General features: G+C 38.4%; 1 protein-coding gene across 2 annotated transcripts in view; it reads right to left on the minus strand.

The window, feature by feature from the left end:
• chd1l (chromodomain helicase DNA binding protein 1-like) overlaps nt 1-25888 on the minus strand; it is a 110272-nt gene that overhangs the window by 16175 nt on the left and 68209 nt on the right. For both annotated transcript variants that reach the window (XM_061977535.2, XM_061977534.2), the window contains 3 exons: nt 18670-18740; nt 18429-18543; nt 1690-1798 (listed from right to left, as the gene is read on the minus strand). In XM_061977535.2, the coding sequence (XP_061833519.2) occupies nt 1690-1798; nt 18429-18543; nt 18670-18740 (295 nt within the window). The remainder of the gene's footprint in view (nt 1-1689; nt 1799-18428; nt 18544-18669; nt 18741-25888) is intronic.

Here is a 25888-nt window from a genome sequence, read left to right on the forward strand (position 1 = left end):
AAAGTACAGTATTAATACTTTCAGTTTGTAGTAAAGTGTATTATTGTTAAACTACAGTATTAATACTTTCAGTTTGCAGTAAAGTTTATTATTGTGAAAGTACAGTATTAATACTTTTAGTTTGCAGTAAAGTTTATTATTGTTAAAATACAGTATTATTAGTTCGTAGTAAAGTTTATTATTGTTAAAGTACAGTATTAATACTTTCAGTTTGTATGAATGTGTATTATTGTTAAAATACAGTATTATTACTTTGTAGTAAAGTTTATTATTGTTAAAGTATATTATTAATACTTTCAGTTTGTAGTAAAGTTTATTATTGTTAAAGTACAGTATTATTACTTTCAGTTTGTAGTAAAGTTTATTATTGTTAAAGTACAGTATTAATACTTTCAGTTTGTAGTAAAGTGTATTATTGTTAAACTACAGTATTAATACTTTCAGTTTGCAGTAAAGTTTATTATTGTGAAAGTACAGTATTAATACTTTCAGTTTGCAGTAAAGTTTATTATTGTTAAAATACAGTATTATTAGTTCGTAGTAAAGTTTATTATTGTTAAAGTACATTATTAATACTTTCAGTTTGTTGTAAAGTTTATTATTGTTAAAGTACAGTATTAATACTTTCAGTTTGTATGAATGTGTATTATTGTTAAAATACAGTATTAATACTTTCAGTTTGTAGGAATGTGTATTATTGTTAAAATACAGTATTATTAGTTCGTAGTAAAGTTTATTATTGTTAAAGTACATTATTAATACTTTCAGTTTGTAGTAAAGTTTATTATTGTTAAAGTACAGTATTAATACTTTCAGTTTGTATGAATGTGTATTATTGATAAAATACAGTATTATTAGTTCATAGTAAAGTTTATTATTGTTAAAGTACATTATTAATACTTTCAGTTTGTAGTAAAGTTTATTATTGTTAAAGTACAGTATTAATACTTTCAGTTTGTATGAATGTGTATTATTGTTAAAATACAGTATTATTAGTTTGTAGTTAAGTTTATTATTGTTAAAGTACAATATTAATACCTTCAGTTTGCAGTAGTTTATTATTGTTAAAGTACAATATTAATACTTTCAGTTTGCAGTTAAGTTTATTATTGTTAAACTACAGTATTAATACTTTCAGTTTGTCTGAATGTGTATTATTGTTAAAATACAGTATTATTAGTTCGTAGCAAAGTTTATTATTGTTTAAGTACATTATTATTACTTTCAGTTTGTAGTAAAGCTTATTACTGTTAAAGTACAGTATTAATAATTTCAGTTTGTATGACTGTGTATTATTGTTAAAGTACAGTATTAATAGTTTCAGTTTATATAACTTTATTATTGGTTAAAGTCTAGTATAAATCATTTGTATGAATGTGTATTATTGTTTAAGTACAGTATTACAATGTTCTGCTTATTGACTGAACAAAATCTGCTACCACTTTTCTTTTGTTTACGTATTCCACCGAGAAGGCCGAGTGTTTCCCAATGATGGAAGACGGTTTTCAAGCTCTGGCTCCTCCTTGGCATTATCGCCAGTCAAAGACTGGACCGTATTTAATTCATGAAGGCACACTAGCGGTCTCGGACTCTTTGTGTGAAGTGAAATATTTGTTTCCACATACATGTGTTGGTGCAATGCGACTAATAAGCAGTGGCTTTTTATTTGTGCAAACGGCGTGAGGATACATGAAGGTGGGCACGCCTCTGCAGGCCAGGTGTTTCCTGATCAGGCGCTCCGTGCCGTACCAGTTGAAGCCCTTGGTGGCGTGTCCGATGCGTGGAAGGTGCACACTCGCTTGGAGGCAAAGAAAAAGACACGAGACTTTGACTGGAACTGCTGTACCTTCTTTCTGAAGACATTCCAGTGTATCCATGGCGACGCCAGTGTGGTCACACGTGGAATTTTACCTTGTCAGTCAAGTCCAACCGTGCGGAAAGCCTGTTGATTATTGTGGTGTACAACTGCGTGTAGGAGGGTGGAAATATTACTGCCTCAAGTCAGTCAAAACTGCATTTTGAGCAGAAAACAGCTACTTCGATCAATGTTTTACTAGTGTCACAATAATTCTATCTAAATGTTCACAATACTTTGTGTTGAAATGAGTTCCTGGCAAGAAGACAAAAGCTGTCTTTGAAACCTACCAAGAAGAAGGCTCGTAAAACTCCACTGTGTAGGATGGGAAGCAACATGAAGGGTTTTCTATTTTCTTTCATGTATGGTAATCAACAGAAAGATATTGTTTTCAACCCAAGGACTACAAAGCGGAGAGAAGGCAGGATCTGCCCAATTTCCAGACGACCTCTTTTTGAACCTCCTTTTTCAACTGTTTTACGAACCTCTTTTTTAACTGTTTTACGAACCTCTTTTTTAACTGTTTTACGGACTTCTTTTTTAACTGTTTTACAAACCTCTTTCTGAACTGTTTTACGGACCTCTTTTTGAACTGTTTTACGGCCCTCTTTCTGAACTGTTTTGCGGACCTCATTTTTGAACTGTTTTACGAACCTTTCTGAACTGTTTTACGAACCTCTTTTTGAACTGTTTTACGAACCTCTTTCTGAACTGTTTTACGGACCCTCTTTTTGAACTGTTTTACGAACCTCTTTTTGAACTGTTTTACGGACCTCTTTGTGAACTGTTTTACGAATCTCTTTCTGAACTGTTTTGCGGACCTCATTTATGAACTGTTTTACGAACCTTTATGAACTGTTTTATGGACCTCTTTTTGAACTGTTTTACGAACCTCTTTTTTGAACTGTTTTACGGAACCTCTTTCCGAACTGTTTTACGGACTTCTTTCTGAACTGTTTTACGGACTTCTTTCTGAACTGTTTTACGGACTTCTTTCTGAACTGTTTTACGGACCTCTTTTTTTAACTGTTTTCGGACCTCTTTTTTGAACTGTTTTACGGAACCTCTTTTTGAACTGTTTTACGAACCTCTTTATTAACTGTTTTACGGAACCTCTTTTTTTAACTGTTTTACGAACCTCTTTCTTAACTGCTTTACGGAACCTCTTTTTGAACTGTTTTACGAACCTCTTTTTGAACTGTAATACGGACCTCTTTTTGAACTGTTTTACGAACCTCTTTCTGAACTGTTTTACGGACCTCTTTTTGAACTGTTTTACGAACCTCTTTCTGAACTGTTTTACAAACCTCTTTTTGAACTGTTTTACAGACCTCTTTTTGAACTGTTTTACAAACTTCTTTTTGAACTGTTTTACGAACCTCTTTTTGAACTGTTTTACGGACCTCTTTTTGAACTGTTTTACAAACTTCTTTTTGAACTGTTTTACGGACCTCTTTTTGAACTGTTTTACGGACCTCTTTCTGAACTGTTTTACGAACCTCTTTCTGAACTGTTTAACGGACCTCTTTCTGAACTGTTTTACGGACCTCTTTCTGAACTGTTTTACGGAACCTCTTTTTGAATTGTTTTACGAACCTCTTTTTGAACTGTTTTGCGAACCTCTTTTTGAACTGTTTTACGGACCTCTTTTTCAACTGTTTTACGGAACCTCTTTTTGAACTGTTTTACGAACCTCTTTTTGAACTGTTTTACGGACCTCTTTCTGAACTGTTTTACGGACCTCTTTCTGAACTGTTTTACGGACCTCTTTCTGAACTGTTTTACGAACCTCTTTCTGAACTGTTTAACGGACCTCTTTCTGAACTGTTTTACGGACCTCTTTCTGAACTGTTTTACGGACCTCTTTCTTAACTGTTTTACAGACATCTTTCTGAACTGTTTTATGACGTCTTTCTGAACTGTTTTACGGACCTCATTTTTGAACTGTTTTACGAACCTCATTTTTTAACTGTTTTACGGAACCTCTTTTTTGAACTGTTTTACAAACCTCTTTCTTAACTGTTTTACGGAACCTCTTTTCGAACTGTTTTACGGACTTCTTTCTGAACTGTTTTACGGACTTCTTTCTGAACTGTTTTACAGACCTCTTTTTTGAATTGTTTTACGAACCTCTTTCTTAACTGTTTTACGGAACCTCTTTTTGAACTGTTTTACGAACCTCTTTCTTAACTGTTTTACAGAACCTCTTTTTTGAACTGTTTTACGAACCTCTTTCTTAACTGTTTTACGGAACCTCTTTTTGAACTGTTTTACGGACCTGTTTTTGAACTGTTTTACGAACCTCTTTCTGAACTGTTTTATGGACCTCTTTTTGAACTGTTTTATGGACCTCTTTCTGAACTGTTTTACGGACCTCATTTTTGAACTGTTTTACGAACCTCTTTCTGAACTGTTTTACGAACCTCTTTTTGAACTGTTTTACGGACCTCTTTTTGGACTGTTTTACGGACCTCTTTCTGAACTGTTTTACGGACCTCTTTTTTGAACTGTTTTACGAACATCTTTCTGAACTTTTTTACGGACCTCTTTTTGAACTGTGTTATGAACCTCTTTCTGAACTGTTTGACGGACCTCTTTTTTGAACTGTTTTACGGACCTCTTTTTTGAATTGTTTTACGGACCTATTTTTGAACTGTTTTACGAACCTCTTTCTGAACTGTTTTACGGACCTCTTTTTTGAACTGTTTTATGAACCTCTTTCTGAACTGTTTTACGAACCTCTTTTGGAACTGTTTTACGGACCTCTTTTTGAACTGTTTTACGAACCTCTTTCTGAACTGTTTTACGGACCTCTTTTTGAACTGTTTTACGAACCTCTTTTTGAACTGTTTTACGGACCTCTTTTTGAACTGTTTTACGGACCTCTTTTTGAACTGTTTTACGGACCTCTTTTTGAACTGTTTTACGAACCTCTTTCTGAACTGTTTTACGGACCTCTTTTTGAACAGTTTTACGGACCTCTTTTTTGAACTGTTTTACGGACCTCTTTTTGAACTGTTTTACGGACCTTTTTTTGAACTGTTTTACGGACCTCTTTTTGAACTGTTTTACAAACCTCTTTCTGAACTGTTTTACGGTCCTCTTTCTGAACTGTTTTACGGACCTCTTTTTTGAACTGTTTTACGAACCTCTTTCTGAACTGTTTTACGGACCTCTTTTTGAACTGTTTTACGAACCTCTTTTTGAAGTGTTTTACGAACCTCTTTCTGAACTGTTTTACGGACCTCTTTTTTAACTGTTTTACGAACCTCATTCTGAACTGTTTTACGGACCCCTTTCTGAACTGTTTTACGGACCTCTTTTTGAACTGTTTTACGGACCTCTTTTTGAACTGTTTTACAGACCTCTTTTTGAACTGTTTTACGGACCTCTTTTTGAACTGTTTTACGGACCTCTTTTTGGACTGTTTTACGAACCTCTTTTTGAACTGTTTTACGGACCTCTTTTTCAACTGTTTTACGAACCTCTTTCTGAACTGTTTTACGGACCTCTTTTTTAACTGTTTTACGAACCTCTTTTTGAACTGTTTTACGGACCTCTTTTTTGAACTGACCTTTTCTGTGAACTGTTTACGACCTTTGTCGTTTAGAAACAGCTATACCCATATGGTCAGGGAAGGTCCAAATAAAAGAAGGAGGCGTGCAATCTTTTGGCAGAACGTAATGACACTGTACAAGGGTACAGATGTGCACGTTTCTCCTCACTGGACCACATTGAATTCTGTCTCTGTTTGATTCTTTGCTTCTTGTCTTGTTTAATAAATGTCATCAGTGTTTGAACCTGACAACTAGAATTTGCAATGAAAATGCTTGCTTGTCCAAGGTGAGTGGAGTGTTTTAAATCAGTTGAGAAAAATGTGGGATATGTAGTAGATTATGCAATGCCCATTCACTGTCAATGGGGGGAAAATTCCGGAAAATCTGGGAATTTTGGGAAAGGGAAAATATGTTTTGCGTTCCATATATCGGAAGTCGTGAGTGTGGATGGTTGAAAGGTCGGAATCAGGTTTAAAAAAGGCGCAGCATTTTGAGAATTTAGGGCACAGGTGTCAAACTCAAGGCCCCGGGGGCCAGATCTGGCCCGCGACATCATTTTATCTGGCTGATATGTGTCAATAAAGTACTTAATATTTTATCATTAAATGTAATTATTTTTATTCAGAAAAAATATATGTACTGCTTAAAATTGCATAGTTTTCAACTTTAATAGTATCCAATATTGCAACAAATATTACAGTATATTATCATACTTTCCAAACATGTTTTTGTCTAAATAAAAATACTTCTCTTTTTGTTAGAATAATTGTTTCTAAATTATCACAAAAACTTTGTGTTACATTGAGGGTCAGGTGAGAAGACAAAAGCTGTCTTTGAAACCTACCAGGAATAGCGGAGAGAAGACAGGATCTGCCCAATTTCCAGACGACCTCTTTTTGAACCTCCTTTTTGAACTGGTTTACGAATGTCTTTTTGAACAATTTTTTGGACATCTTTTTGAACTATTTTATGAACTCTTTTTGAACTGACCTTTTCTGTGAATTGTTTACGACCTTTTCTGTGAACTTTTTGCGCCCTTTGTTCTTTGGAAACAGTGGTGGCCATGTGGTCGGGGAGGGTCCAAAATAAAAGAAGGAGGCGTGCAATCTTTTGGCAGAGCGTGCTGAGATACTGTACTAGGGTACAGTGTACAGACGACTCTCCTCAATATTGAGTCCAAATTGAATTCTGTCTCTGTTTAATTCTTTGCCTCCTGTCTCGTTTAATAGATGTCATCAGTGTTTGAACCTGACACCTTTACAGCAAATTACCCATCAAATTAATAAAAATGACAATACATTTTACGTTGTTCTTTACAGCATATTACGGTAAATTGAAAAAAAGTACTAGTGTTTTTTGCGTTAGAATTCTGTTGACTGAGCTGCCAGTTTTGGACTGTAAAATCTACGGTTGTTGTTTTTAACGGTGTATTACTGTAAATAGAAAGACGGTGCATTTGTTTTTACGGTAGAAAAACTGGCAGCTAAGTTGCCAGAATAAAAAAATAACTTGTACAGTTTTTTCATTAACAATATAATGTTGTAAAAAACTATGTAAATTTAACATTAAAACTCTGGCAACCAAGCTGCCACCTTTTTCCTAAAAACAAAAACAAAACAGTAGTACTGTTTTTATATTAACTGTAAAATGTTGTAAAAATGTTTTAAAAAAACACTATATTTTACAGTAACATTTTGTAAATGTAAAGTTTTTACTGTAAAATGGACAGTCTACTTAAAACAATTTATATAATTAATAATGAAATCCAGAGGCAAATCCATGCATTATTCACTGTTACAAGTGGCCCTCTGATGGCAGCTATAACTGTGATGTGGCCCTCAATGAAAATTAGTTTGACATCCCTGATTTAGGGCATTGTAGAACTATGAATATGTCCATTCATTTGGGCGGGAATTTCCTGGAAATTTGGGAATTTCAGGAAAACCGGCAATTTGGACAAAAAACAAAAAATACAGGAGCGTTTGTTGTCCCAACTTAGAGGTATGTTTTTTTTTATGGTGGAATGGTTGGAATTGGTTGAAAAATGTGGACTGTGAGAACTTTCCATATACAAGCCTGTAAATGTGTGTTGGTCATGTATGATGTCTTTTTGTTATTTTTTTTGTGATGTGTTATGTCTATTGTTTAAATGATTGTTTGAACTCACAACCAACCGATCTCAGGGCCCGGAAAACCGGGAATTATGGATAATCCGGGATAATTAAAAAAAAAAAAATGGAGGTGCGCTCACAATTACCGGTCGAGCCGAATGTTTTGATACTTGAACAGTTCTGATCGAATAAGAACTGTGGGCTGTGGAGTGCGCTAAATTTTTGCGGCAGAACAATAATAATAACAATAATAACTAGATTACTTTTTAGTGTAGAATATTATATGTGTGAATACTTGGACATTCACTGTTAGAATAATTGTATCTAAGTTATCACAAAACTTTGTGTTGCCATGAGTTCCCGGCAAGAGGACAAAAGCTGTCTTTGATCCTACCAAGAAGAAGGCTTGTAAAACTCCACTGTGTAGGATGGGAAGCAACATGAAGGTGTTCTGTTTCTTTGATGTAGTGTAATCCACAGAAAGATTATGTCTTGACCCGAGAACTACAAAGCGGTGAGGAAGCAGGACCTGACTCCCCTCTAGGCGACCTTTTCTTTGAACTCTTTTACGGCCTTTTCTTTGAACTGTTCTGTAACCAAAGACGATGGCTGTTTACGACCCCCGCCCCTTAGAAACCGCTGTTGCTTTCGTCAGAGCGTGGTGGGACTGTACAAAGAGTACAGTCCAGACGTCTCTCCTCAATTGAGCCAAATTTAATTCTGTCTCTGTTAAAGATGTCCGATAAATGTGTTAAAATGTAATATCGGAAATTATCGGTATCGTTTTTTTTATTCTCGGTATTATTATTATTTTTTTAATTAAATCAACATAAAAAACACAAGATACACTTACATTTAGTGCACCAACCCAAAAAACCTTCCTCCCCCATTCACACAAAAGGGTTGTTTCTTTCTGTTATTAATATTCTGGTTCCTACATTATATATCAATATATATCAATACAGTCTGCAAGGGATACAGTCCATAAGCACACATGATTGTGCGTACTGCTGGTCCACTAATAGTACTAACTTTTAAAAGTTAATTTGACTAATTTTCATTAATTACTAGTTTCAATGTAACTGTTTTTAATATTGTTTTACTTTCTTTTTTATTCAAGAATTTTTTATTTATTTATTTATCGTATTTTTTTAATTTATTTTTTTTAAAGTACCTTATCTTCACCATACCTGGTTGTCCAAATTAGGCATAATAATGTGTTAATTCCACGACTGTATATATCGGTTGATATCGGTATCGGTAATTAAAGAGTTGGACAATATCGGAATATCGGATATCGGCAAAAAGCCATTATCGGACATCCCTAGTCTCTGTTTAATTCCTTGCTTCTTGTCTTGTTTAATAGATGTCATCAGTGTTTGAACATTCACACATTAACAAAACCTAGAGGGCCGCCAATATAAATATATATATAAAATATGTATGTCTCAGCTGTGGTCCATATAGGCCACAAGGGTACTCAATTGTAATACACGTTTCCACCACTTGTGGCAGTAATGATAATATGAAGCAAACAGAAGAAGTCAGGCCTAGATCTGTTTCTAAAAGTACCAGTAGAGTGGGAAAAACAAGTTGCCTCTATATTGAAGTTATGATCATATATATCTGATTCATGACACCAAAAGATCTCTAAAGCTTGCGAATAAATAGATATGATCAAAATAGTATAAATCTCACGGAGACTCCCAAGCCATTTTGAGAGATAACGAGGGAAGACAGCCACGCGATCCGTGACGTAGAGGAGGAACCACAGATCCCTTTCCGATCAACAACAATGCTAATCAAGCAGACTTCGTGAGAGCCAACAACGATTACTTTGGGACGAATTACGATCCAGGACCTTCTATTTTTGTGCCCGAACACAAAGAGGATGAGCAATAATGTGTGTCATTTTGATAATTGTTTAATTGCTTATAATATTATGGTGATATTTGAATGATGATTAATGAATGTGTCGTGGCAGTTGCGGCGGTTTGAGGAAACACTTAGTCGCTTTTTAATGGTGAAGTGCCAACATGAGAATGCTAAACAGGAAGTGCTTAAAGTTTGATGGCTTTGTAAAAACACAGACAAAGTCTAAGTTCATAGTGTTCTTCGTGGTGTTTTTGAAACTGCACCAATTTTGTCCTCAGAATTTTCAAGTGTTTTGTCAAGAGGATTATTTGTAATGTGTACATTTTCAGAATGTGCTTGTCCTAATTTTGGCCAAAGTAGGGTTGTACGGTATACCGGTACTAGTATAATATCGCTGTACTAGTGAAAAATAAACGGTACTATATTCTGTTTTAAAAGTACCGGTTCCCCATTATCTTTTTTTTTTTTTAACAGGCATGAAGGAGCATGTTCGGCAGCGCACAATCACGGAGTACTTACAAGCAGACACGGTGTGTAGACAGAAAAGGGAGAATGGACGCATTTTGGTCTAAAAACTAAAGATAAAGGTGAAGCTATAACACTGAAACGTCCTCAGGAAGAGGTGCTTTAAGACATGGTGTGGAGGGGGGCGTGGCCTGCGGGCCTGCCGCGGAACGCGGTGCGCCAGGACCGGCCTCGAAGACAGCGACAGGTGCGTAGATGGCCCAGGTGGGCCTTGTTATCTAATCGCCCGTCGCCTTTATTAGCAGCAGCCGGGATGAGACACGTGGTTGGAGTTGGAGGTGCTGCTGAGCAGACGCAGGAGAGAAAGACTTGCACTATTTGATGAAAATAAAACAGTGTTATACCCGGAATTCCGGGCTCTCCTGGCAGTGTGTGGTGGTCCGAAGAACCCACTAGAGGGCAACCTCTACACATGGCTAGCTAGCTAGCAGCTAACGTCCATCCGCAGTCGGCAGTGTTTTAGCTCCTTCTAAATGACTAATCCTCGCCTCCATGGCGACAAATAAAGTAAGTTTCGTACAAGTATCATTATCACTGCAGGACGAGGAATAGCTAAACCAGGGGTGCTCATTACGTCGATCGCGAGCTACCGGTCGATCTCGGAGGGTGTGTCAGTCGATCACCAGCCAGGCATTAAAAAAATAGTCCTAAAAATGAGCGATCATAAATCTTCACTATGACGTCACTTTCGTCACTTGATTGACATTCACGGCACCCGAGGGTCTTCTGAGATGACGCTGGCTGCTGCCAGCTCATTAAAATTACCGACTGGAAGGCGAGAAACACTTTATTTCAACAGACTCTGGCGCCGTACCTGTCGTCAAAACTCCAAAGACCGACTGCACAGTTGCACAGTTGCGCTAACAAAATAAGAGTCTCAGAAAGCTGGCGTGCACAAGCTAGCAAGCTACGGAGTTTGCCGCCAATGTATTTCTTATAAAGTGTATACAAAGGAGTACGGAAGCTGGACAAATAAGATGCCAAAAACCAACCACTTTCATGTGGTATTGGACAGAAAGGAGGACTTTTTTTCTCCTCCATTCGAAAATGCGGACATTATCAGCACCACTGTCTGATTCCTATCAATGCAAGTCATCAGAATCAGGTAATACACCAACTTATATTCTTGTCTTCATGAAAGAAAGGAATCTATATGTGTTAAACATGCTTGTATTATCTTTAAACACCTTTTACTTATTAACAATATTAACTATATGTGTTAAACATGCTTGTATTATCTTTATACACCTTTAACTTATTAACAATATTAACTATATGTGTTAAACATGCTTGTATTATCTTTAAACACCTTTAAGTTGTTAACAATATTAACTATATGTATTAAACATGCTTGTATTATCATTAAACACCTTTAATTTTTTAACAATATTAACTATATGTGTTAAACATGCTTGCATTATCTTTAAACACCTTTTACTTGTTAACAATATTAACTATATGTATTAAACATACTTGTATTATCATTAAACACCTTTAATTTTTTAACAATATTAACTATATGTGTTAAACATGCTTGCATTATCATTAAACACCTTTAACTTATTAACAATATTAACTATATGTGTTAAACATGCTTGCATTATCTTTAAACACCTTTTACTTGTTAACAATATTAACTATATGTGTTAAACATGCTTGTATTATCATTAAACACCTTTAACTTGTTAACAATATTAACTATATGTATTAAACATACTTGTATTATCATTAAACACCTTTAATTTATTAACAATATTAACTATATATGTTAAACATGCTTGCATTATCATTAAACACTTTTAACTTGTTAACAAAAACATATATTTCATAAATAAGTAAATATAAATGATATATATGAATGAGGTAGATCCCCACGACTTGATCAATTGAAAAGTAGCTCGCCTGGAGAAAAGGTGTGAGCACCCCTGAGCTAAACATAGTTCACTACACACCGTAGGAGGATACGATAGCTAACCGCTAACAGCAAGCTAGCACCCCTGAATGTAAACAAATGCCATGGGTGGATCTACACCTGACATCCACTGTAATGATACCAAGTACAATAGCGTATCTAGTCGATACTACTATAATTACATCGATATTTTTTATCGTCTCAAAATTTTGTTCCTTTTTAAAAAATTCATATTATGTTTATAAACTCAGGAAATATGTCTCCGGACACATCAGGACTGTGAATATGACCAATGTATGATCCTGTAACTACTTGGTATCGGATCGATACCTAAATGTGTGGTATCATCCAAAACTAATGTAAAGTATCCAAACAACAGAAGAATAAGTGATTATTACATTTTAACAGAAGTGTAGATAGAACATGTTGAAACAGAAAATTAACAGTAAATGAACAAGTAGAATAATTATATTTTTTTTACAGTTTGTCCCTCATAATGTAGACAAAATACCCTATTTTTCGGACTATAAGTCGCAGTTTTTTTCATAGTTTGGCCGGGCTCCAGTGCGACTTATATATGTTTTTTTCCTTTTTTATTATGCATTTTCGGCAGGTGCGACTTATACTCCGGTGCGACTTATACTCCGAAAAATACGGTAATAGGTGTATAAATGACACAATATGTTACTGCAGACTAATTAGGAGCCTTTGTTTGTTTACTTACTACTAAAAGACAAGTTGTCTATAATGTTCACTATTTTATTTAAGGACAACATTGTTCTTTGATTGCAATAATAAGTTTAATACCATAAGATTTTTTGTTAAAATAAAGCCAATATTGCTATTTTTTGTGATCCCCTTTAATTAGAAAAGTACCGAAAAGTATCGAAATACATTTTGGTACCGGTGCTAAAACATTGGTATCGGGACAATCCTAGGCCAAAGTAAGACAAAGAAAAAAATCTGAAGGTGTCTTTATTTTTAAACTATCATGCCATGATTTTACCAGTCCGACTATGCGTGGGAATAGATTTTCTTCCTTTGGCCCCTGAGCTAAAATGGGTTTGACACCCCTCATCTACATCCACAAGATGATTTGCCCGAGTTGCTGGACATGGCAGATTAAAAAAATAATAATAATAAATTAAAAAACAATAAAAACATCCATCCATTTTCTACGGCTCATTCCCTTCAGGGGCGCTGGAGCCTATCTCAGCTACAATCGAGCGGAAGGCGGGGTACACCCTGGACAAGTCACCACTAGAGATGTCCGATAATGGCTTTTTTGCTGATATCCGATATTCCGATATTGTCCAACTCTTAATTACCGATTCCGACATCAACCGATACCGTTATACAAACCCCGTTTCCATATGAGTTGGGAAATTGTGTTGGATGTAAATATAAACGGAATACAATGATTTGCAAATCCTTTTCCACCCATATTCAATTGAATGCACTACAACATATTTGATGTTCAAACTCATAAACTTTATTTTTTTTTTGCAAGTAATGATTAACTTAGAATTTCATGGCTGCAACACGTGCCAAAGTAGTTGGGAAAGGGCATGTTCACCACTGTGTTACATGGCCTTTCCTTTTAACAACACTCAGTAAACGTTTGGGAACAGAGGAGACACATTTTTGAAGTGGAATTCTTTCCCATTCTTGCTTGATGTACAGCTTAAGTTGTTCAACAGTCCGGGGGTCTACGTTGTGCTATTTTAGGCTTCATAATGCGCCACACATTTTCAATGGGAGACAGGTCTGGACTACAGGCAGGCCAGTCTAGTACCCGCACTCTTTTACTATGAAGCCACGTTGATGTAACACGTGGATTGGCATTGTCTTGCTGAAATAAGCAGGGGCGTCCATGGTAACGTTGCTTGGATGGCAACATATGTTGCTCCAAAACCTGTATGTACCTTTCAGCATTAATGGCGCCTTCACAGATGTGTAAGTTACCCATGTCTTGGGCACTAATACACCCCCATACCATCACAGATGCTGGCTTTTCAACTTTGCGCCTAGAACAATCCGGATGGTTCTTTTCCTCTTTGGTCCGGAGGACACGACGTCCACAGTTTCCAAAAACAATTTGAAATGTAGACTCGTCAGAGCACAGAACACTTTTCCAATTTATATCAGTCCATCTTAGATGAGCTCAGGACCAGCGAAGCCGACGGCGTTTCTGGGTGTTGTTGATAAACGGTTTTTGCCTTGCATAGGAGAGTTTTAACTTGCACTTACAGATGTAGCGACCAACTGTAGTTACTGACAGTGGGTTTCTGAAGTGTTCCTGAGCCCATGTGGTAATATCCTTTACACACTGATGTCGTTTGTTGATGCAGTACAGCCTGAGGGATGGAAGGTCACGGGCTTAGCTGCTTACGTGCAGTGATTTCTCCAGATTCTCTGAACCTTTTGATGATACTACAGACCTTACATGGTGAAATCCCTAAATTCCTTGCAATAGCTGGTTGAGAAAGGTTTTTCTTAAACTGTTCAACAATTTGCTCACGCATTTGTTGACAAAGTGGTGACCCTCGCCCCATCCTTGTTTGTGAATGACTGAGCATTTCATGGAATCTACTTTTATACCCAATCATGGCACCCACCTGTTCCCAATTTGCCTGTTCACCTGTGGGATGTTCCAAATAAGTGTTTGATGAGCATTCCTCAACTTTATCAGTATTTATTGCCACCTTTCCCAACTTCTTTGTCACGTGTTGCTGGCATCAAATTCTAAAGTTAATGATTATTTGCAAAAATTAAATGTTTATCAGTTTGAACATCAAATATGTTGTCTTTGTAGCATATTCAACTGAATATGGGTTGAAAATGAATTCTAAATCATTGTATTCCGTTTATATTTACATCTAACACAATTTCCCAACTCATATGGAAACAGGGTTTGTATACAGTCGTGGAATTAACACATTATTATGCCTGATTTTGTTGTGATGCCCCGCTGGATGCATTAAACAATGTAACTTTACCATGAATTGATTAACGTGGACTTAAACAAGTTGAAAAACTTATCGGGGTGTTACCATTTAGTGGTCAATTGTACGGAATATGTACTTCACTGTGCAATCTACTAATACAAGTTTCAATCGATCAATCAAAAACAAAGTTTTCCAAAATAAGAGAACAACTTCAACTCCAGCTATGGAAAAAAGTGGGTGGGCGTTGAGGTGGGCGGGGGTTGGTGGTAGCGTGGGTGTATATTGTAGCGTCCCGGAAGAGATAGCGCTGCAAGGGGTTCTGGGTATTTGTTCTGTTGTGTTTATGTTGTGTTACGGTGCGGATGTTCTCCCGAAATGTGTTCGTCATTCTTGTTTGGTGTGGGTTCAAAGTGTGGCGCATATTTTTTTTTTTTTTTTTTTTTTAGGTCAATAATTCATAACATTGATTTTATTTTTTATTTTTTGAGCCATGACACTTTTAAAGAAAAAAAATCCCACTAAAATTATTTTAACTTTCAACACTTAAGTCTAAAGTTGATCTTGAAATTGTACCCGTTTTTATTATTTTTCTTTTCTTTCATAGCTCTTTTTATTGATTTCACATTCACATTAACAACATATTCAAACCCTCTTCATCCCCTACCCCTGCTGTCACTCAAAACAAAAACAAAAAACAAAAGTACACGGAGTAAAAAAAATAATATATAAATAAATAAATAAAGTTCAGTACAAGGCACTTAATACAAAAGTAATTGAAAACTGAAACATAATGTAGACGCAGCATGACAAGGCCATATTTAGGTACATATCTAGGGCTCTTCCTGCACTCGTGTAGAAGATTGGTAAAAAAAAGTCAAAAAGGGTCTCCACACTTTAAAAAACTTGTTTTCAGAGCCCCGTAATATGTATCTTATTTTCTCCAGCTTCGGGTTTGCTAGTACCGGTACGTCCCTTATCCAGTGGGAGACTAAGGGTGGGTCAGCCTCCTTCCACTTCAACAATATCAGGCGGCGTGCGAGGAGGGTGGTAAAGGCAACTATTTTGTGACCCCCGACAGGTAGTTCCATCCCTTCAGGAATGATTCCAAATACAGAAATTAAAGGGTTTGGATCGATTTGAATTGTTAAGACCGTGGAGAGTGCTTCGAAGATGGACTTCCAGTACCCCTTTAGCTTCGGACAAAGCCAAAACATGTGTATTAATGTTGCGTTATCTAGTTTACATCTATCACATAATGGGTTAAGATGGGGAAATATTTTTGCTAATTTTACTTTTGAGAAGTGCACCCGGTGTATTACTTTAAATTGGACCAGTGAGTGTCGTGCGCACATTGAAGATGAGTGAACCCTTTTTTCAATTTTTGCCCAGGTTATGTCATCTATTGATGTTTGGAGGTCTTGTTCCCATGCTGTTCTGATTCTTAGCATGGAAGTGCATTCTAATCCTGAGAGTAAATTAAGTATATGTGAGATTGCCCTCTTCTTTATTGGATTTAAAGACATAATTTCATCTGTGGTTGATTTAGAGGGTTTGTTAGGGAACTGCGGAAGAACTGTTTTAACATAATCCCTTATCTGGAAATATCTAAATATATGGGAACAGGGCAGATTAAATTTCTTGGACAACTCCGTAAAAGAGGCGAATATATTGTCTATAAAAAGATCATTGAAGCATTTCAAACCCCTTTGATGCCACATATTAAAAGCTGTGTCAAGTGTTGAAGGTGGAAAGCAGTGATTTGATGCTACTGGACTGAAAAGGCTCATTCCTTGCAGGTTAAAATGTTTTCGAAATTGACAGTATATTTTGAGCGAGTGACTTACTACAGGATTAATATTAATTGTCTTCACTGATAGAGGCAAAGCTGCACCCATTAGGGCTGCTAAGGAAGCAGAACCACAAGAATGTGTCTCCAGCTTCACCCAAGTAGGACTTTCCTTATGTAGATGGTAATATGTCCAGTATGACATGCAATGCAAGTTGGTGGCCCAGTAATACATACAGACATTTGGAAGGGCCATACCTCCATCATGTTTTGCTCTTTGTAAAAACTCCTTGCGCAGACGTGGCTGTTTGCCATTCCAAATATAAGATGAGATTATTGAGTCTAATTTTTTTGAAAAATGTACCAGGGATAAATACAGGTAATGTGGCGCATATTTCTAACAGTGTTAAAGTTGTTTATACGGCCACGTATGGCTGTTGACCAAGCATGCATGGCATTCATTTATGTGTGTGAAAAGCCATAGATATTATGCCTTTAAGGTTTATTGCTGCTCCGTACTTCTCCCTACGTCCGTGTACACGGCGGCGTTTTAAAAAGTCATACATTTTACTTTTTGAAACCGATACCGATAATTTTGAAACCGATACCGATAATTTCCGATATTACATTTTAAAGCATTTATCGGCCGATATTATCGGACATCTCCAGTCGCCAGCTCATCACAGACAACATTCACACTCACACACTAGGGCCAATTTTAGTGTTGCCAATCAACCTATATTTTATAAAAAAAACATTTTTTACCGGAATTGCAAATTCTACTTATTTTATTATTGTTTCAACGGCAAGTTCAGATAAAAATCCCTTATTTTCCTGGCAATGTTTTCACATTTTAAAAAGCAAATGTTCATAGGTTTGGTTGATAGGTCATTATTAGGGACCGCAATGTCCCTTTGGGACAGAGGACCCTATTGTATTTCGTGTGTTTTATTATTATTATTATTCCGCCGCCTATTTGAGCTCTAATTTGACCCCCTTAACATGCTTCAAAACTCACCATATTTGACACACACATCAGGACTAGCAAAAATTGCCATCTAATAAAAAACCAAACCCCAAAATTCAAAATTGCGCTCTAGCGCCCCTAGGAAAAAACACAGACAAAACTGCCTGTAACTTCCAGTAGGAATGTCGTAGAGACATGAAACAAAAACCTCTATGTAGGTCTGACTTAGACCTCGATTTCATACATTGACATCCTTCAGCAACAATCAACAGGAAGTTGGCAATTCCCCCTTCAAAACAAAATTCTAGTAAAAACAGTCACTTTTGCCTCTTTGACCTGTAATTTGACCCCCTTAACATGCTTCAAAACTCACCAAACTGGACACACACATCAGGACTAGCGAAAATTGCCAAACCCCAAAACTCAAAATTGCGCTCTAGCGCCCCCTAGGAAGAAAACACAGACACAACTGCTCCTAGGAGGAAAACTCAGACAAAACTGCCTGTAACTTCCAGTAGGAATGTCTTAGAGACATGAAACAAAAACCTCTATGTAGGTCTCACTTAGACCTACATTTCATATATTGACAACCCCCAGCAAAAATCAACAGGAAGTTTGCAATTCCCCCTTCAAAACAAAAGTTTTGTAAAAACCGGTCACCTTTTTTCAAACATTATCTCCTCTGAGCGCGTTTGTCGTGTCGGCTTCAAACTAGCACAGGAGAGAGATTGAACCCTTCTGATTAAAACTTGACCAAAGAGTTTTAATGACTGTTTCGGTTTGGATTTTGTGCCGTCAAAGTCGGTCCCGTCCATCGCTGCTTGCAGCTTTAATTTTGTCTGTTTCTCCTGGATATTATCCAAGCCTTTTCCATTCATTGCATTCTCGTTACCTTTGTTCCGTTTGGCGGCGGCGTGAATCTTCCGGAGGCCTTCCTCGAGCGCCGTCAGCAAGATGGCGGACAGCGTGTTGTCTTTGCCCCGCTGCTGTGCGACGATGAGGGCCAGCTGAGGACACGGGAAGGGAGGAGAGAGGCGTTGGACGGGCGAAAACAAACACCGTCAGACGCCTGGTTATCGGAGTTGGCGCCGAGGAGGAAGCAGACGCGTGAGAAGGTTCCGCTGGCGACCTACGTGATCGCTCCCGTCCATCCTGGACTGTTTGTCGTCGATGGGGAAGAAGAGAACGCTGCCGAGGTCCAAGTCTGCGAGAGATGAACGCGCATGTCGTTGAAATGTTGAACACTGAAGAACAATTCTGTGTTGTCAAGGTTTATCCAGTAGTCAACAAGCGTGTGGAGATTGAGGGCCACGTCGCACTTATAGTGGCCCTCAGATGGCTGCTTGTAACAGCGAATACAAACCCCGTTTCCATATGAGTTGGGAAATTGTGTTAGATGTAAATATAAATGAAATACAATGATTTGCAAATTCTTTTCAACCCATATTTAATTGAATGCACTACAAAGACAACATATTTGATGTTCAAACTCATAAACTTTATTTTCTTTTTGCAAATAATAATTAACTTAGAATTTCATGGCTGCAACACGTGCCAAAGTAGTTGGGAAAGGGCATGTTCACCACTGTGTTACATGGCCTTTCCTTTTAACAACACTCAGTAAACGTTTGGGAACTGAGGAGACACATTTTTGAAGCTTCTCAGGTGGAATTCTTTCCCATTCTTGCTTGATGTACAGCTTAAGTTGTTCAACAGTCCGGGGGTCTCCGTTGTGCTATTTTAGGCTTCATAATGCGCCACACATTTTCAACGGGAGACAGGTCTGGACTACAGGCAAGCCAGTCTAGTACCCGCACTCTTTTACTATGACGTCACGTTGATGTAACACGTGGCTTGGCATTGTCTTGCTGAAATAAGCAGGGGCGTCCATGGTAACGTTGCTTGGATGGCAACATATGTTGCTCCAAAACCTGTATGTACCTTTCAGCATTAATGGTGCCTTCACAGATGTGTAAGTTACCCATGTCTTGGGCACTAATACACCCCCATACCATCACACATGTCTTTTACACTTTGCGCCTATAACAATCCGGATGGTTCTTTTCCTCTTTAGTCCGGAGGACACGACGTCCACGGATTCCAAAAACAATTTGAAATGTGGACTCGTCAGACCACAGAACACTTTTCCACTTTGTATCAGTCCATCTTAGATGAGCTCAGGCCCAGCGAAGCCGACGGCGTTTCTGGGTGTTGTTGATAAACTGTTTTCGCCTTGCATAGGAGGGTTTTAACTTGCACTTACAGATGTAGCGACCAACTGTAGTTACTGACAGTGGGTTTCTGAAGTGTTCCTTTACACACTGATGTCGCTTGTTGATGCAGTACAGCCTGAGGGATGGAAGGTCACGGGCTTAGCTGCTTACGTGCAGTGATTTCTCCAGATTCTCTGAACCCTTTGATGATATTACGGACCGTAGATGGTGAAATCCCTAAATTCCTTGCAATAGCTGGTTGAGAAAGGTTTTTCTTAAACTGTTCAACAATTTGCTCACGCATTTGTTGACAAAGTGGTGACCCTCGCCCCATCCTTGTTTGTGAATGACTGAGCATTTCATGGAATCTACTTTTATACCCAATCATGGCACCCACCTGTTCCCAATTTGCCTGTTCACCTGTGGTATGTTCCAAATAAGTGTTTGATGAGCATTCCTCAACTTTATCAGTATTTATTGCCACCTTTCCCAACTTCTTTGTCACGTGTTGCTGGCATCAAATTGTAAAGTTAATGATTATTTGCAAAAAATATATATATTTATCAGTTTGAACATCAAATATGTTGTCTTTGTAGCATATTCAACTGAATATGGGTTGAAAATGATTTGCAAATCATTGTATTCCGTTTATATTTACATCTAACACAATTTCCCAACTCATATGGAAACGGGGTTTGTATATATGAATATTCATGTGTAAGGATTCGCCTCATAATATCATTAAACATTGCCAACACATTTGATTATTATATTTTTTCCCGCAAACACCGTACACAAAAATCTGTCGATTGCAGGATTTTTTTCTGTAAATATTATATATATTTATATTTATACATTTACACGAGCGCACCATGGAGCGTCGCCAAAAATGTGTTTCTCACTTTTCCACCACTTGTGGCAGTAATGACAATATCAAACTTACAGAAGAAGTCTGGAGATAAAGTCATAGAGAAGTTTCCTATGCGCAAAAATTATGACTAAACTGATCAATCTGTGTTTTCATTTGCACTAGACAAATTAGTTAAGAAACATTTTCATGATCAATTTACTTTATTTGAGCACAACATAATTGGATGTAAATGTATTTTCCATCGGTTATTTACGAGTACCTTCTTATACAGTATATTTGGTTACAATCAGTCTGACCTAAGCCTAAGAAATATGTGTAAAAATAAATATTAACCGTTGCGATTAACACATTCTTTCATATAATTTATGTAGTTAAGATATATTTATTGAATGTGATTCAAATCAAAAGTAAGATTGATAATTTACTGGTAATTATTTGAGTGGGTTCTAGCCCCATTGTAGTGAAAAAGTTGGGCCCTAGGTCAAAAAGATGAAGAACCCCTGCCCTAGGGGGCCGGCAAAAAATACGTGTTTCTCAGCTGTGGTCCGAATGGGGCGCAGTGGTTATTAGTTGTAATACTCTTTTCCACCACTTGTGGCAGTAATGACAATATCAAACAAACAGAAGAAGTTTCTTTAGCGCAAAATGTATGACTAAAGCGGTGAAGCAATATTTTCCTAACATAATTGCGCAACATAATTGTATGTCCATTTACTTTTCATCAGTTATTTTTAAGTCTCTACTTTAACACTGTATTTGATTAATAATTATTAATTAAAAATATTAAAGTTACTAATCAGCCTGACCTGAGCCTAAGGTTTAAGTGTTACATAAATAATAATCCTTGTGATTAACATGTGGTTTTATATAATTTGACAAGGTTGTAAACAGTAAGTATGTGAGATATAATTATTGAATATGATTAAAATCAAGAGTAAGATTAGTAATTCAGTGTTATTACCGGTAATTCTGTGGGGCCCGAGTTCATCTGTAGTGGAAAACATTGTAGTTAAGAAACCTATTCATTATTAATTTAGTTTATTTTAGCACAACATAATTGTATGTACCGGTACATTTATTTTTCCTCAGTTATTTACAGGTCCCTTCTTTTGCACTATATTTAATGAATAATTACTGATTAAAAAAATAAAAGTTACTAATCAGCCTGACCTAAGCCTAAGGTTTATGTGTTACATAAATAATAATCTTTGTGATTAACATGTGGTTTCATAGAATTTGACAAGGTTGTAAACTGTAAGTATGTTAGATATAATTATTGAATATGATTAAAATCAAGAGTAGAGATTAGCAATTCAGCGTTAATATTTCTGTGGGACCGAGTTCATCTGTAGTGGAAAAGTTGTAGTTAAGAAACCTATTCATTATTAATTTTGTTTATTTTAGCACAACATAATTGTATGTACATTTACTTTTCATCAATTATTTACAGGTCCCTTCTTTTGCACTATATTTTATTAATAATTCCATCCATCCATCCATCTTCTTCCGCTTATCCGAGGTCGGGTCGCGGGGGCAGCAGCTTAAGCAGGGAAGCCCAGACTTCCCTCTCCCCAGCCACTTCGTCCAGCTCCTCCCGGGGGATCCCGAGGCGTTCCCAGGCCAGCCGGGAGAGATAGTCTTCCCAGCGTGTCCTGGGTCTACCCCGTGGCCTCCTACCGGTCGGACGTGCCCGAAACACCTTCCTAGGGAGGCGTTCGGGTGGCATCCTGACCAGATGCCCGAACCACCTCATCTGGCTCCTCTCGATGTGGAGGAGCAGCGGCTTTACTTTGAGCTCCCCCCGAATGACAGAGCTTCTCACCCTATCTCTAAGGGAGAGCCCCGCCACTCGGCGGAGGAAACTCATTTCGGCCGCTTGTACCCGTGATCTTGTCCTTTCGGTCCATAGGTGAGGATGGGAACGTAGATCGACCGGTAAATCGAGAGCTTTGCCTTCCGGCTCAGCTCCTTCACCACAACGGATCGATACAGCGTCCGCATTACTGAAGACGCCGCACCGATCCGCCTGTCGATCTCACGATCCACTCTTCCCTCACTCGTGAACAAGACTCCGAGGTACTTGAACTCCTCCACTTGGGGAAGGATCTCCTCCCCAACCCGGAGATGGCACTCCACCCTTTTCCGGGAGAGAACCATGGACTCGGACTTGGAGGTGCTGATTCCCATCCCAGTCGCTTCACACTCGGCTGCGAACCGATCCAGTGAGAGCTGAAGATCTTGGCCGGAGGAAGCCATCAGGACCACATCATCTGCAAATAGCAGTGACCTAATCCTGCAGCCACCAAACCAGACCCCCTCAACGCCCTGAATGCGCCTAGAAATTCTGTCCATAAAGGTTATGAACAGAATCGGTGACAAAGGGCAGCCTTGGCGGAGTCCAACCCTCACTGGAAACGTGTCCGACTTACTGCCGGCAATGCGGACCAAGCTCTGACACTGATCATACAGGGAGCGAACTGCCACAATAAGACAGTCCGTTACCCCATACTCTCTGAGCACTCCCCACAGGACTTCCCGGGGTACACGGTCGAATGCCTTCTCCAAGTCCACAAAGCACATGTAGACTGGTTGGGCAAACTCCCATGCACCCTCAAGGACCCTGCCGAGAGTATAGAGCTGGTCCACAGTTCCACGACCAGGACGAAAACCACACTGTTCCTCCTGAATCCGAGGTTCGACTATCCGGCGTAGCCTCCTCTCCAGTACACCTGAATAGACCTTACCGGGAAGGCTGAGGAGTGTGATCCCACGATAGTTGGAACACACCCTCCGGTTCCCCTTCTTAAAGAGAGGAACCACCACCCCGGTCTGCCAATCCAGAGGTACCGCCCCCGATGTCCACGCGATGTTGCAGAGTCTTGTCAACCAAGACAGCCCCACAACATCCAGAGCCTTAAGGAACTCCGGGCGGATCTCCCCCACCATCGCAGCCAACTCACCAACAGGTGGTGATCGGTAGAAAGCTCCGCCCCTCTCTTCACCCGAGTGTCCAAAACATGAGGCCGCAAATCCGATGACACAACTACAAAGTCGATCATGGAACTGCGGCCTAGGGTGTCCTGGTGCCAAGTGCACATATGGACACCCTTATGTTTGAACATGGTGTTTGTTATCGACAATCTGTGACGAGCACAAAAGTCCAATAACAGAACACCACTCGGGTTCAGATCCGGGCGGCCATTCTTCCCAATCACACCTCTCCAGGTTTCACTGTCGCTGCCAACATGAGCGTTGAAGTCCCCCAGTAGAACGAGGGAATCACCCGGGGGAGCACTCTCCAGTACTCCCTCGAGTGAATCCAAAAAGGGTGGGTACTCTGAGCTGCCGTTTGGCGCGTAAACGCAAACAACAGTCAGGACCCGTCCCCCCACCCGAAGGCGGAGGGAAGCTACCCTCTCGTCCACCGGGTTGAACTCCAACGTGCAGGCTTTGAGCCGAGGGGCAACAAGAATTGCCACCCCAGCCCGTCGCCTCTCACTGCCGGCAACGCCAGAGTGGAAGAGAGTCCATCCCCTCTCAAGAGAAGTGGTTCCAGAGCCCTTGCTGTGCGTCGAAGTGAGTCCGACTATGTCTAGCCGGAACTTCTCCACCTCACGCACTAGCTCAGGCTCTTTCCCCCCCGGGGAAGTGACGTTCCACGTCCCAAGAGCCAGCTTATGTAGCCGAGGATCGGACCGCCAAGTGCCCTGCCCTCGGCTGCCGCCCAGCTCACACTGCACCCGACCTCTATGGCCCCTGCTATGGGTGGTGAGCCCATTGGAGGGGGGACCCACGTTGCCTCTTCGGGCTGTGCCCGGCCGGGCCCCATGGGGACAGGCCCGGCCACCAGGCGCTCGCCATCGTGCCCCACCTCCGGGCCTGGCTCCAGAGGGGGGCCCCGGTGACCCACGTCCGGGCGAGGGAAATCTGGGTCCTTGGTTTGTGTTCTTCATCGAGGTCTTCGAGCTGCTCTTTGTCTGATCCCTCACCTAGGACCAGTTTGCCTTGGGAGACCCTACCAGGGGGCATAGAAACCCCCGGACAACATAGCTCCTAGGATCATTGGGACACGCAAACTCCTCTACCACGGTAAGGTGGCAGCTCAGAGAGGAGTAATTAATAATTACTGATTACAAAAATAAAAGTTACTAATTAGCCTGACCTAAGTCTAAGGTTTATGTGTTGCATAAATAATAATATTTGTGATTAACATGTGGTTTTATATCATTTGACAAGGTTATAAACTGTAAGTATGTTAGATATAATTATTGAATATGATCAAAATCAAGAGTAAGATTACTAATTCAGTGTTACTATTTCTGTGGGGCCGAGTCCGTCTGTAGTGGAAAAGTTGTAGTTAAGAAAACAATTCATTATTAATTTAGTTTATTTTAGCACAACATAATCGCGTGTACATTTATTATTGAGTCCCTTTTGTACTAAATTTGATTACTAATTACTGATTAAAAACATAAAAGTTACTAATCAGGCTGACCTAAGTCTAAGGTTTATATATTACATAAATAATAATCTTTGTGATTAACATGTGGTTTTATATCATTTGACAAGGTTGTAAACGGTAAGTATGTGAGATATAATTATTGAATATGATTAAAATCAAGAGTAAGATTAGTAATTCAGTGTTATTAATTCTGTGGGGCCCGAGTCCATCTGTAGTGGAAAACGTTGTAGTTAAGAAACCTATTCATTATTAATTTAGTTTATTTTAGCACAACATAATTGTATGTATATTTACTTTTCATCAGTTATTTATAAGTCCGTTCTTTTGCACTATATTTAGTGAATAATTACTGATTAAAAAAATAAATGTTACTAATCAGCCTGACCTAAGCCTAAGGTTTATGTGTTACATAAATAATAATCTTTGTGATTAACATGTGGTTTTATAGAATTTGACAAGGTTGTAAACTGTAAGTATGTTAGATATAATTATTGAATATGATTAAAATCAAGAGTAAGATTAGTAATTCAGTGTTAATATTTGTGTGGGATCCGAGTCCATCTGTAGTGGAAAAGTTGTAGTTAAGAAACCTATTCATTATTAATTTTGTTTATTATAGCACAACATAATTGTATGTATATTTACTTTTCATCAGTTATTTATAAGTCCCTTCTTTTGCACTATATTTGATTAGTAATGACTGATTAAAAAAATAAAAGTTACTAATCAGCCTGACCTAAGTCTAAGGTTTATATATTACATAAATAATAATCTTTGTGATTAACATGTGGTTTTATATCAATTGA

This window comes from Nerophis lumbriciformis, linkage group LG18 (assembly GCF_033978685.3).
Source record: "Nerophis lumbriciformis linkage group LG18, RoL_Nlum_v2.1, whole genome shotgun sequence".
Lineage (NCBI taxonomy): Eukaryota > Metazoa > Chordata > Actinopteri > Syngnathiformes > Syngnathidae > Nerophis > Nerophis lumbriciformis.